Source organism: Grampus griseus (genome assembly GCF_964374135.1).
Source record: "Grampus griseus genome assembly, chromosome: 3".
In the NCBI taxonomy this organism is placed as follows: Eukaryota; Metazoa; Chordata; class Mammalia; order Artiodactyla; family Delphinidae; genus Grampus; species Grampus griseus.
Window position 1 is genome coordinate 53,380,631 of NC_139019.1, and position 13,501 is coordinate 53,394,131.

The window sequence follows — 13,501 nt, forward strand, 5'->3', positions numbered from 1 at the left end:
GGAAGTTTTTTACCTGAAGCTTAAAAGTTAAAAAGCAGATGGTCTTTAGAGCAGGGATTTAATAAAAACCTTTGTGTTGAGTTGCCATTAGAAATGCTTCTATAAACTCCCAAGATGTAAGAACAAATCACTGTATCCTAATAATTAAGTATATTAGCTTCCAGTTGGTGGGGTTTGGGTCTATCTGAGACCACACATTCTTGTTATGCTTCTTGTAGTCTGCACCTGGGGAAAGCCATTACAGGGATAGACTAGGAAGACAGCCAAGCCTTGTTTCTTCAGGATTAGAGTTTGGTAGATGGGACCCTACTTGCCATCGTGGATGCCTCCCTACACTGTGCCACACTGCACTGCAGAGGGATGCTTGCCCTGGCTCTACCTAATATATTCAGAGGGAAAGTGTTGTATAAGGCAGAGCTGGCCCCACTAAGGACGTCTCCCTCAGAGTTATTAGTTAAGAAAAGTGACAAAGCTTGAATCTCTTCTTTGAAGTCCCTGAATCCTGGAGGTCATCAATTGCTGATCTTAGAGCTGTGGCTCTCAAACTTTATCATGGATAACTGTGGCAAAGGTGTATATTAAAAATGTCTCAAACTAAATATTTCTATTTAGTGAGGCCTGCGATGGTATCTACTTCATTCTCACTGAGCCCTCTTAAGTTTTCTGTTGCAGATGGTCTTGCCCATAGGCCACATTTGGAGAAACGTGCCCCAAGATTGCATAGTCTGCCATCTTCATTTTGATGGTAATGGACACTGAACCCAGACCAGTGATTAAATGCCATCTAAAAATCACACGGTGTCTGGAAGTTGTCTCCTGACTTTCAAATTAACAGTATTGAAACGACAACCAAGAACCTCACTTTTTTTTTTTTTTTTTTTTTTATTACTCAAAGAAGCTTTATTTTTCTATTTAGCTTTCTGACTCTGTGCTTGTGCTTTCAACACTTTCACAACGATTTTCTGCTCCTCAATGAGGAAAGCGCGCTTGATCCTGTCACGGACACATTTAGCACACATGGAACCACCGTAGGCCCGGCTAACATGTTTTTTCATTTTAGACAACCTCATAAGAACTTTAGGTCTCACAGCACGAACTCCTCGAAGTCGGCCTGGGCACACGCCACATGCGGATTTTGGTGCTTTCCCAACTTTCTTGGTATAAAGGTAAACAATTCTATTACCAGGGGTTCGGGACAGCCTGGTTTTGTTAGAGGCTGTATTGTAGGACAGCCTACGACAGTATGTCAAACGCTGAACCATCCTGAATGCCTCTAGATACCGTCCCCGGAAGAGGAAAGAACCTCACTTTTTTAAAAAGGAAAATAAATGCATGATTATGGGCATAGGAAAGTTTTCTCTTAAACCAAAAAAAAAAGGTGTGGGTGGAAATTGTGAAACCTTGCACTGGCATGTCCAAACATCAAACAGAAAAAGCAACCCATGTGGAAAGAATGCACAAGAACATGGCGCTGGGAGTCACATGATTCCAACAAGGACAAGATCTAAGAATACAAATGATGAACTGTGTTTACACAGTTTCCCAGGAGCTCAAAGCACTTGGTAGACTATTTTTTTTCTTTATTGTGAATAATTCTTATGCTGAACTCCTTATTATTGATTCTATCTTGCCGCCGTGGAGACTACAACACAGAGAAGTGGCTGATTTGTGGTGATGAAAGAGGATAGTGCACACAGCTAAGCAGCTGAGTAACTGCCCCAACCTCTCTTTAAATGGATGCCAACCCATAAGTAGATGAGCCCAGTGCTGCTTCATGGTTCCACTTGGCATCAGAGAAAACATTTCCAGTATGATCTGAGAATACACCTTGCCAATATAGGCTAAAGATTATTTAGACGTTTTAAGATTAATCTAGATTGTTTTCAGGCATTGTTTCAAGGACAGATGTGAAACTGAATACTCAAGCAGATTGTCTATACCTTAGAATAGTAGTGCTCAGGGCTGGGAATAATGAAAATGTATGGAGAAGAAGAAGCAGGTTACTTCACATACTAGCTCTGCCGAAAATTGTTGGTGTGTGATATACGGGATGGTATATACAGTAACTACCTATAGGACCACAAAGAAAATAATCTTGGAACCCTTGGTCTCATTATATAAATTGTTTCCTCATTTTGTGAATTAAATTGAACCCTACAAAGGAAAGCCTTACTTTCCTGTTTTGGTTTTTGGTAGCTGGGGACAAAGAACATTACTATATATTAGGGCTAAAACCGTGATTATGTTGGAGTACCTGAAAATAACATTTTTACTAAGTTATATGTTTTGCCAATGTGGGTTACAAATTTCTTGGATTTTCTTATTTTTCTATAACTAATCTTACAAGAATTTCCCACTACTATGCATTTATTTATTCATCCACTATTTCTTGAGCACCTATTATATGCCACCACTGCATAGGAGGTCTACGGAAACAATGATGATATTGCTCAAAATAAAAACTAAAAGTATTATGTAACATGTTAACTTTTCTTTGATATCCAATTAATAACAGCTTTACCTTATAACTATTAGGCAAATAGTCTCATTAGATGTATTGGCTTAACCGCTATGAAGAAATAAAGCCAAATAGTAGTTATTTGGTGAACTAAAAATGTGAAAAACATTTGTCCAAAATTTTTCTGGGTCCAAAGAATGAATCTTTTTTAAAATTTTGCAATAAATATCTTTCTTTAGCTGTGTGTTTTTATAATCCTGATCTTTAATATTAGACTCAATTATCTCACTAAGTACAGTTTCTCTACATAATTTTATTTCTATCTTATAAGCCATAAGATTTTATTTTGTTAGAGGAAAGGATAAAAGTGAGAATGATTGATGATTTATCTTAAGCATTGAAATAATTTAATGCCATATTTACTTCTGTCTTCAGCCTTAATTTTTTGTTCTAGCATCCAAGGGGGAAATTTGTGCAGCAATAATTCCATATTATATTATAATTTTTTTAAATGTAAATAGAATATTTTCTTTGTCAGAAGAACTTTCTGTACTTTCTTCATTCCACCAAGTAGTTTGGCAGTTTAGCTAATTATTCAATTTAGAAATGGAGAAACTCAGGCATAGAGAGGTATAAAATGATATTCTCAAGCTAGGATATTCAATTCGTAACCCAGATGTGACCAGAATAGGTAGTGATTTTTTTCACCAAGTCACATAACCATCTGATATGTGAAATACAGAGTATTCACAATGCTGAAATGTTCTCTCAATTATATAATAATGCATGAAATGTGTAGGGTCTTTGCAAATCATACCACATGGAGATTCTGCTTTCAATAGATCATGAATATTTGTATAATATCTGTAATTAGTCATAAAATATTACTTGTTGTGATTACATTGGAAAGAATGAAGCACATTTTTTAGTGCTATCCTGAAAGTCTATTTGCAGATTTATTGCCTGGAACGTATTTACTTCTTCATTGCAACATCTGCTAAGCCTGTTGGTGTCTTATTATTAAAATAGCAGATCTAAGTATAAAGTGGTATCATTGAACATCACCCTTGGGCTGGTCAGGAAAGTATAATTGGGTAAAGGTTATGTTGGAAACATGTGACACTCACTGCCTTTGAAGGTTGGATTCTCCTCGATTCCATAGCAGAGTTATTCTGATAACAGCTGTTGAGTATTTGGGGAGGAACACTACCGGACCTCCATCCCACATACACGGATTAATAATGATATTGATAACTATTTGTACTGTTGGTTTCAAAGGACTTTAACAGATATCTCATAAACTGGGTGGATATGTAATTCTTTTCTTTATTGGAGGCAGCTGGAAGACTTGAGAAGTTTTCTTCAGAAGCCTGTTTTCACTTTTATTCTCAATCCTATTACTCTTTCAGGGTTCAGTTCAAGCCTAACCATCTCTAAACAAATACCCCTGTTTTTTCCAGTCCATTCATTTCTCTCATTTTTGGTCTTCTAAAGCATTTGTAGTCAGTATCTCATTACTTTTACACTTACATTTATATTGCCAATATATATAATGCTTATAAAGTCATGATTCACATGGCCAGTTCCAGAGGGATGTCACAGGCAAATGTGTAGTCCATAAAAGTCCTTTACTTGAAAGGGGCATATACTCATCAGCTCCTTCAAATTCTTTGTTTTCTTGCATCTACTGCCCTCACACACCACAGTTACTCCAATCTCTTTTCTCAATAACCCTCCATTACACATCCACACAGAGAAATATTCATCTAGGATAAGTGTGCTTCCAGTCATGGCAGAGCAGCTAGCAATGAACTTTCCCTTCCACTGTAAACAACTAGGAACTTGGAAGAAATACACAGCAACAGGTTTCAGGCATCAGAATATAGACAGACAAGATTGTGTCCCATGAGAGAAGAGAAGCAAACAAGGTGAGCCCTAGACTGACCCAAATTTCTGCCTGTAGATGTTCAATGGACCCTGGCCCAGAGAGAGGAAACTCAAGGAAAGTATTGGTGGCTTCACCAAATTGAGGTGACAGATACCAGAGTTCATGGAAACAGAAGCAGCTAGAAGTGGTGGGGCAAAGTACCAGAAGAGGGGAAGCTTCTCAGAGAAAGAGCTTCAGGGCTTTTCATGGGTGGGTGGCTCTTGAGTTTTTGAAATAAAACCAAACTCTGTATACAGGGTGAAACTCTAGGAGGACAAAGAATGACCAAGGAGCTGTAAGCCAGACAAGGTCATATTGGGAAGAGCGACATTCTAGTTTTAATCAGCCAGAATGAAGAGACTCAGTGGACACCTAAGGCATTCAATAGAGACTCCTGAAAGGTCAAACTTCATAAATATGGCCAAATTAAACCTGGCCTAACAAAGCCTAGAAACAAACCTTAAAAGTATCAAATTGATCCTTTCAATTTAACTGCCTAACAAATTGAAAGGCAACATTTTTTAAAGGAAGACAATGTAATTTAGATAAACAACAACATAGCATTCATAATGCAGCATTAATCAAAAAGTGCCACAGATCAAAAGAAGCAAAAACATGTAACCAATAACCAAGAGAAAATTCAGGCATGATAAATAGACCCAGCAATGAGAGAGGTGATGGCATTAGAAGACAAAGACTTTAAAAGAAACTTTAAATAGTCCACAATTTAAAATAAAACATAAACATAATGCAGAGAGGAATGGAAGATATATAAAGAACCATGTGGAACTTTTGAATGAAGCACTTGCACCCAGAATATAGAAATAACTCATAATTCCCTAATAGTTAAGTGAACCAATTAAAAATGAGCAAAAATTTGAACAGACATTTCACAAAGGAAGTTCTACAAATGGCCAATTAGACATGACAAGATACTATGGTTAGTCATCGGAAAAATGTAAATTAAAACCACAGTGAGATACCACTCTGTATCATCAGAATGGCTAAAATAAACAAGCTGACAGTAACAAGTGTGTCTGAGAATGTGGAATAACTGGAGTTCTTATTCATCGCTGCTCGTTCTATAAAATGGAATAGCCACTTTGGAAAATAGTCTGGCAGTTTCTGAAAAGATTAAAATACACTTACCAGATGACTGAGAGAAGTAGATCTTAAACTTTTAAAAAAAGGTATTGAATATTAAGAAGAAAATATTCCTTCAGCCTTTGCTACTGTGTGTCCCTTGCTTAAAGGAGCCCCTATTCTCCCATTTCTTCCTGAATCTAAGTTGCAAAAGTCTGTTAAAATATAAAGTAAGGCATATTTAAAATTTTAAGAGTTTATTTGAGCGAAAATTGATTCAAATTGAACAGTGCCAAACTGAATGTGGTTAGAAGTACTTGTGGGGACAGGAGCTGGGGAAATACTTTATTTTATTTTTTCCCCCCGGTACGCGGGCCTCTCACTGTTGTGGCCTCTCCCGCTGCGGAGCACAGGCTCCAGACGCGCAGGCTCAGCGGCCATGGATCACGGGCCCAGCCGCACCGCAGCATGTGGGATCTTCCCGGACCAGGGCACAAACCCGTGTCCCCTGCATCGGCAGGCGGACTCTCAACCACTGTGCCACCAGGGAAGCCCGGGAAAGATTTTATAGAGAAAAAGTGGAAGAAAAATAAGGAAATTATTGATTGGCTATAGCTTAAAGCCTAGTTGGCTCTTTGTGATTGATTGTCCTTAGGTTTCAGTCTCTTAATCTTGAGACATTTACTGGCTTAGATTTTGATTTGCTTATGCAGGCAGCCATGGCAGTAGAGCCCCCTCAGTCTAATGGCCTCCTTGTTTAATTAAATAAGTCCAAGCACTTCCATGGTTAAGCAGAAGCTTCTTACATGCAAGGAGTGGGCAAGACACAGGGTAGACCAAGCTGGCATTATCTCTACCTGTAAGAGGTAAGAAGAAGGCCAGGAGAACTCATTTACCATCATTATTGTTGTGTCATAGTTGTATTATTCTTACTGATTATTCAGTTTATGAGTTAGACTCAGATTCTCTTTCAAGAGTAATCCAGTCTTATTAAGAAGGAAAAATCATATGGGAAGTGGCATCCTAACAGAAGTATAGGGTGCTACGTGAATTCATGTGTATTACTGACAGAAGTGTTGACACTTCACTGTGCTCGATGTCGGTCTAATTTCCTTAAAATTTTAGTAAGAGGCCAAGTATAACCTCTTGAATGTCTGCTATATTAATGGAAGCACTAACCCAATGTTAAGAACATGGAACTCCATCAACTTAGATGATTACTTGATCAGTTAGTTAGTATTAGGCTTTGCAGAATCCCCTAAATGGAAAACCCAGGAATCTGTGACATTAAAAAGACACAGGTTTTCTTTTCTCTCTTCTATAAGAGGTAGGAGGTCTGGGGCTGGCAGATCAGGGCCACAGTTATCAGGAACCCAGGTTCCTCTTCTTTCTGCTTCATCATCCTTTGTGCTTCATATTCATCTTTAAAATGGTCCAAAATGACTGCTAGAGTGCTGCTGTCCATCATGTTTGTGTTCCAGTCAGAAAGAAATGGTTCGTAGAGGTGGAGAGGGCTACATATGCACACCCCCTGGGGCATCAGCTCCCTTTAAAGAGCTTTCCCAGAAACCCCACCCAATTACTTCCACTTACGTTTCACTATTCATGACCAGTTATAGAAAGACTAGGAAATATAAACTTTCAGCTGGGCATATCACCTCCTTGAATAAGATCAGATTCTGTAGGTAAGGAAGAAGGGGAAAATGCAAACCAGCCATCCTTGCCATGATCTATTTTTCAGTAATCTCAAGCTTGTGAAAGCTAATGTGGCTACTGCCAACTAGGTGGTTATATTTTTCTGTTTTTCTAATTCCAGTGGGGGAAATTGTTGATTCATCCTCATGGTTCTTGGGGTTGTGCGTGTACTTTTCTTTCGTAATGTTGAGGTATTTTTCTTGGCACGTAGCTTTCATGAAGAGCAAAGAAACATATGAAGACAGAGAAGCCTTCCTAATAAAGAGATGGCATGTGGGATATTATGGGTGATGCAAAGGTAAACTGATGACAAATTAGCCTTCCAGATCTTTATGCCAAATGGTCAGTGTTGAAGGAGAAACTTAGGGGTGCTTTGAAGTACCCAGGTGTCAGGTGAGCTAAACTTTTTTCTTTCAGAAAGTCAGAATGGGCTAATTCTCCTACAAAACAAAAATAGACAAATGCACTTTATTTTAATTTATAAGTACTAGTTTCACTGGTGCCCAATGGCTAGAGATAATAATTAATATTAGCGGCCCAAGTTCCCAGCAAAACCGAGAAAATTGAATTATTACTTTATTGGTCTCTCAAATAAGATGATAGGATATTTTTCTAAATCCTTTTGATCTGCAGCAGGAGGAATGTTGTTCCATTTGCAAGCACTGTCATTATCAACAATAATGGAAAAGACAGCAAATGGCACCCAGACCTAGGGCATCTCATCATGATACAATTTTCACTGCCTCAGCTGTGTGGCAGGTGCTATGCTGAATGAAGTTTAAGCATAGCTTCTGCCCCATGGCCCAGATCAATTTTGCAGCCATTATTCTGTTTCATTTAGTTTCAGGACTAAATGGTCCACTGTGTAGTTAGGTTTTTGCCGGTGCATTTGTCTGTAGCAGCAGCATCCACTTTAGTGATGAGTCAGAAGTATAAAATTGAACAGAAAGAGGAAAAATAAATGAATCACAAGGCCTGTTAGAGGCCCTTGAAAGTCCAGCCCCAAGTGCTAGTAAATGCTAAAGGGGAACATGTTTACTGTGGTAGAGATAGACTAAATGGATTAAATTGGTAGATAATTGGGAAAGGTATGTGGGAAAATTGAATGAGTATAATGGGTAAACAGCATAGAACAAATGGACAAGTTTCTGATGTCAAAATTGGGTACAGCCCAGGCCAGTGCTTATGTCACCCAGATGAGAAGACGGCAGTTTGCTCCGGCCAGAATGTTTCCGCATGCCACACACATCTGGTTTGAAGCATCTTTGACTTAGTCATGTCTTCTGGAAACAATACTTTAATTAGGCAGAGAAACGGGGTACAGTGCAAGATAATGGGTCTGTGAGAGGGCTTAGTGACCACAGACCCATCTATTCATCCCAGAAGAAAGGTGCAGGGTACACACCCTTAGTGCTGTGGCATGCTACCTGTGATTAGCATCTTCATTGGCATAACTGGATAGAATTGTTTTACTCCTTTTTTTCCCCCACAGTCCTTTGTTCTTGCATTCATTCCTTCATTAATTAATTCACTCAACAATTATTTAATAATTACTTTCTACACACAAAATGCTGGAAAATAAATCATATTTTAAAAAAGTCATAGTCACTGTCCAAAGGGTCAAGACAATTATATTTGGGAAGATAAAATATAAAGAATATTCATTATGTAGGACCTTCTAGGAAATGTGAATGATAAATTGTATTTAGGTCATTGGGAGCACTAGCTATTTGAGTCTTTTTTCCTAGAAGGTTTAAAAATATCCTTTGAGGAATGAAACTAAGTGTAGGACTTTCAGAGTTGCAACTATCAGCCTTACTTCTTTGTGGTTCATAAATACCAATTAAATATTTTTCAATCATGTGCTGAAAAGGTAATGATGACTTCATAGCCTATTCTTTATGGTCTAGAACTAGTGGACTTTGCTCATTTTGCAAAAGATTGTTTATTTTTAGTGGGTCTTACTTTCAGTTAGATGAATATTCTGATTAACTGAGCATTTTGATATATGAATTTGAATTTAATACATTACACTTAGCAGTAACACTATCCCTGAAATGATTTAATCTGATTTGTATCTGTAGATAGTTTAGGAATTTCCAAACTAAAACACAGAAACAAAAGCTGCTAGGATCAACCCAGAAATTATTATGCAGGACTACATATGTGGAAGCTCTGAGAAGTGGTGCTGAGCCTATACTAAGCCTAGGATACATCCCTAGGAATTATTTAAAAATTAATCTCTATGTATAACTGATTCACTTTGTTATAAAGCAGAAACTATTGTAAAGCAATTATACTCCAATAAAGATGTAAAAAAAATTAATCTCTGATATTAGCTATTCACTTGTCTCTTTTTTTATAGCAGTAGAATGCAGAATATATACAAAAGGAAAGAAAAGAACATAAGATGCAAAAACTAGAAGAACTCAGTTAGGATTGTGTGTATATAAGGTTTTATGAAGACGTGAGAACTAGGGAAGGTCCTGTTTCTTCCTTCTGTCTTAACTTACACCATTAAGTTGGCCTAATAGCATGGAAAACCTGAACAAACTTTTTGGCCAATCCAATACCTTACAACCATGGACACCCTCCCCTAACTCTTGCCTTAAGCAATGTTATCATGGTCTATACAATGGCATCTTCTCTCTTCTTCCAGTCTTGATAATGGCAATAGTAGCAGTCCTCTCTTCTGTTATCACTGGTGTAGCCAGTGTGACTGCTGGTGCAGGGGCTGCCCAAGAAGAGAATGAAGTAATACCAGAAAATATCTTGCACAGTAGCTGTAGCTAGAGTGACTGCTAACTGCCAGGGGCATGGTGCTGGAGAACTCCCCCCATTCTCTGAGGGTGTATAGTGGAACTGACTCCCTCCTGAGTTACAGATTAAAACTTAGATTTTGGATAATAGGGCACATTGTTAAATCCAGGCATTGATGAAACATTTTCTGAGTTCGCAATGTCAAAAGCAGGGCTTTTCAATTTTATTTTTCAACTTATCGTACAGTAAAATTGACCTTTTTGGTGTACATTGTTGTGAATTTTAACACATGTATATATTTGCACTGTCACCACTACAAGGAGGATACAGAATAGTTCCATCAACCGCCCCAGAATGCCCCCAATCCTATTTCTTTGTCATCACACCTACCTCCACCCATGATCTCTGGCAGCCACTAATTTCCATCAGTATAGTTTTGTTATTTTAGAATGTTATATAAATAAAATCAAACAGTATATAATCTTTTGAAACTGATTTCTTCACTCAGAATAATGTGTTGGAAATTCATCCATTTTATTGCATGTATCAGTAGTTCATTCCTTTTAATTGTGAGTAGTATTCTCTTGTACAGATGTACTACATTTTGTATCCATTCTCTTATACAAGGACATTTGAGTTATTTAGTTTGGGCTTTTACATATAAGGCTGCTATGAACAATCATGTGCAGGTTTTTGTGTGAACGTAGTTTTTATTTTTCTAGGTAAACATCCAGGAGTGGGAATGCTATGTAATACACTAAGTGTATGTTTTCAGTGACAAACTCTTTTTTAGAGTGGGTATACCAATATATATGAGCAATGTTGAGAGTTCCAGTTGTCCTGAATCCTTGCTACCACTTGGTATTATCAGTACCTTTTATTTTAGCCATTCTAATAAATATGTAGTGTGTAGACACCTTGTAATTTTAATTTGCATCTCCTTATGTCCAATGATGTTGCATCCTTTTCTGTGTGCTTAATTGCCATCTTTATGTCTTCTTTGGTCATTTGCCATTTTTAAATTGGGTTGTTTGCTTTCTTAATGTTGGATTTTGAAAATTCTTTATATTCTGGATAAAAGTCCTTTGTCAATTACGTAATTTGCAAATATTTTATCCCAGTCTGTAACTTGTCTCTTCATTCTCTCAGCAGTATCTTTGGCAGAGTAACAGTTTTTAAATGTGATGAAGACCAATTTATCAACTTCCATTTTTATGGATTGTGCTTTGGGTGTCACTTTTAAGAACTCTTTGCCTAATCACAGGTCAGGAAGATTTTTTTCCTATTTTTTGTCTATGAGTGTTATGGTTTCACATTTAGATTTATGTGCATTTTGAGTTAATCTGTCTATAATGTATAAAGTTTAGGTCTAGGTCCAATTTTTGCATACAGATAACCAGTTGTTCTAACATTTGTTGAAAAACTGATTATTTCTCCATTGAATTGTTTTATACCTTTGTCAAAATCAAATGGCCATATTTATGTGGATCTAATCCTAGACTCTCTATTATTCTATTCTATTGATATGTGTCTATTCCTTCACCAAAACTACATTCCCTTGATTATTGTTGCTTAAAATAAGCCTTACTATTGAATAGTGCAATTTCTACATCTTTGTTCTTATTTTTAAAAACTGTTTTAATTATTCTTGTTTCTTAGCTTTTCCATACACATTTTAGAATCAGCTTGTCTATATCTACATAAAATCCTGCTGAGATTTTGGTAGGAATTGCATTAAATCTATAGATCATTCTGGAAACAATTAATGTTTTACTGTGTTAAGATTTCTAGTCCTTAAACATGGTATGCCTTTCCATTTACTTAGGTCTTCTTTGATGATTTCTTTCCTCAACATTTTGTGGTTTTAAATATAGACCCTGTGCATGTTTTTAAGATTTATACTTGTGTTTCATATTTGTTTTTATTGCAAATGGTAATGTATATAAATTTTGGTTTCCAATTTTTTACCACTTCTATATGGAAATGCAGTTGATTTTTGTGTGTTGACCTCACATTCAGCAACCTTGTAAACTTACTTTTAGTCTACATGAGAGATTTTTAAAGGGATTTCATGAATCAGCCTAGAAAGATGTTCTCAGAAAAGAAGCAAAAAGGGAATTTGTTCAGAAGAGTTCAAGCCCTCAGTGAAGAAATCTCACTGAGTGTTCTTTAGAAACCAAAGATTGGAAATCTGATAGGAGGGTTTTCTAAGCAGTGAATGCTCTTTCCCCAATTTTCATGTCTTTCCTTCCTTTTTTTCCCTATTAAATGGCATTTAGTTATCAAAATAGCCATTTCTACATGCAAACATTGGACTTGTGTAAAATTGTTTTTCCTTTTCCTGTGTCCAAAAGTATGGGCTTGAACTTGATTCTTACAGTAAATTTGCCATTCCATTAATAAAGGGAGTTTAGCTCAAGAAGAGTCCAAGTGGTCCCACCTTACCCTCCAGATCGCCATAGCTTCTTTTCTCAGGTCTTTATAATATGTTAACTGTTCTATTCTCTCTTTTTTTCCATAAAAGGATTTAATTTAATAATATTACACCTATTTTACTATCTTATAGTACAGCATTAATTTGTATGAGAAAATAATTTATAAGGAACCAAAAAATAATCTTAGGGGGGCAAAAAGCAGATAATTGAGGCAGGTTGGATCACTCAGGTGACTGAGACTCTTTATATGTAGCATGTAAGTATATGTTTTTCATTTGGGAGACACAAAGGTTTGATAAAGACGGGTTGAATAGATAAATCTGGATGTAGTGATATTTCAGAATAGAGGAATTTATGTCTTTGAAAATTTTCCTCAGAAGAGGTGGATATAGATCTTTCCCTTCCACACATGCTCACACTATTAAAATCTTGGGGCAATTTTATAAGTGAAATAAATGCTTTTCTGAGAGATGTCATAATTGTTAAGAAGAGTTGAAAATCCAGTTGTCATGTGTAGCTCCTAAGCTAAAGATGTATCCTAGCCCCTCCCCCTTTCCAAAATATTCATTAGTTAATTCACTTGTTGAAGAGGTGTTTCCATAGAACACTGAGTACATTCTATACTTCTAACAAGAAATAATGAGTTATTTTCACCTCATGTAGCATAAAGAGTAAACAATAAAGAAGAAGCGTATACTGCTTACAAGGGGGAAAATGGGTCCACAACAGGCAGTCGCTGAGAACTAAATTAAACATACTGAGAACTGATACTGACACTACTGCATTTAAAAAGTCAGGATTCAGGAAGATAGAAAGAAGGCTTGGTAGGGTTGAAACTGATGCATATGAGATTCCTGGATACATTTGTATTGCATGGTGAGTGATGAATCCCCATTCTTGGGATGTGCTGTCATGGAAACTAATGCTATATTTAGTTTTTCATTTCAGGTCATCTGTGTGTGTGTGTGTGTGTGTGTGTGTGTGTGTGTGTGTGTGTGTGTGTGAGTGTTTGTGTGATTTTTACTTTTAATTCAAGCCATAACAATTTGAAAAATATTAAATCCAAGGGTTGGAAAGACATTGTCATTCCATTTAGTTTCTTACCCCAACTCCCAGTACGTCAGTACACCTGATTTTTACACT

General features: G+C 36.9%; 1 protein-coding gene across 1 annotated transcript; it reads right to left on the reverse strand.

Moving 5' to 3' along the window:
- Positions 1 to 862: 862 nt before the first annotated feature.
- Positions 863 to 1,292, reverse strand: LOC309820092 (large ribosomal subunit protein eL34-like). Its single transcript, XM_082650597.1, has one exon. It carries the CDS (start codon positions 1,260 to 1,262, stop codon positions 909 to 911), a length of 354 nt encoding a protein of 117 aa, XP_082506723.1. The 5' UTR covers positions 1,263 to 1,292; the 3' UTR covers positions 863 to 908.
- Positions 1,293 to 13,501: the final 12,209 nt, after the last annotated feature.

Bases quoted from the DNA above. Each gene is read 5' to 3' on its own strand.
- LOC309820092 (XM_082650597.1), bottom strand. From the start codon at position 1,262: ATGGTTCAGCGTTTGACATACTGTCGTAGGCTGTCCTACAATACAGCC.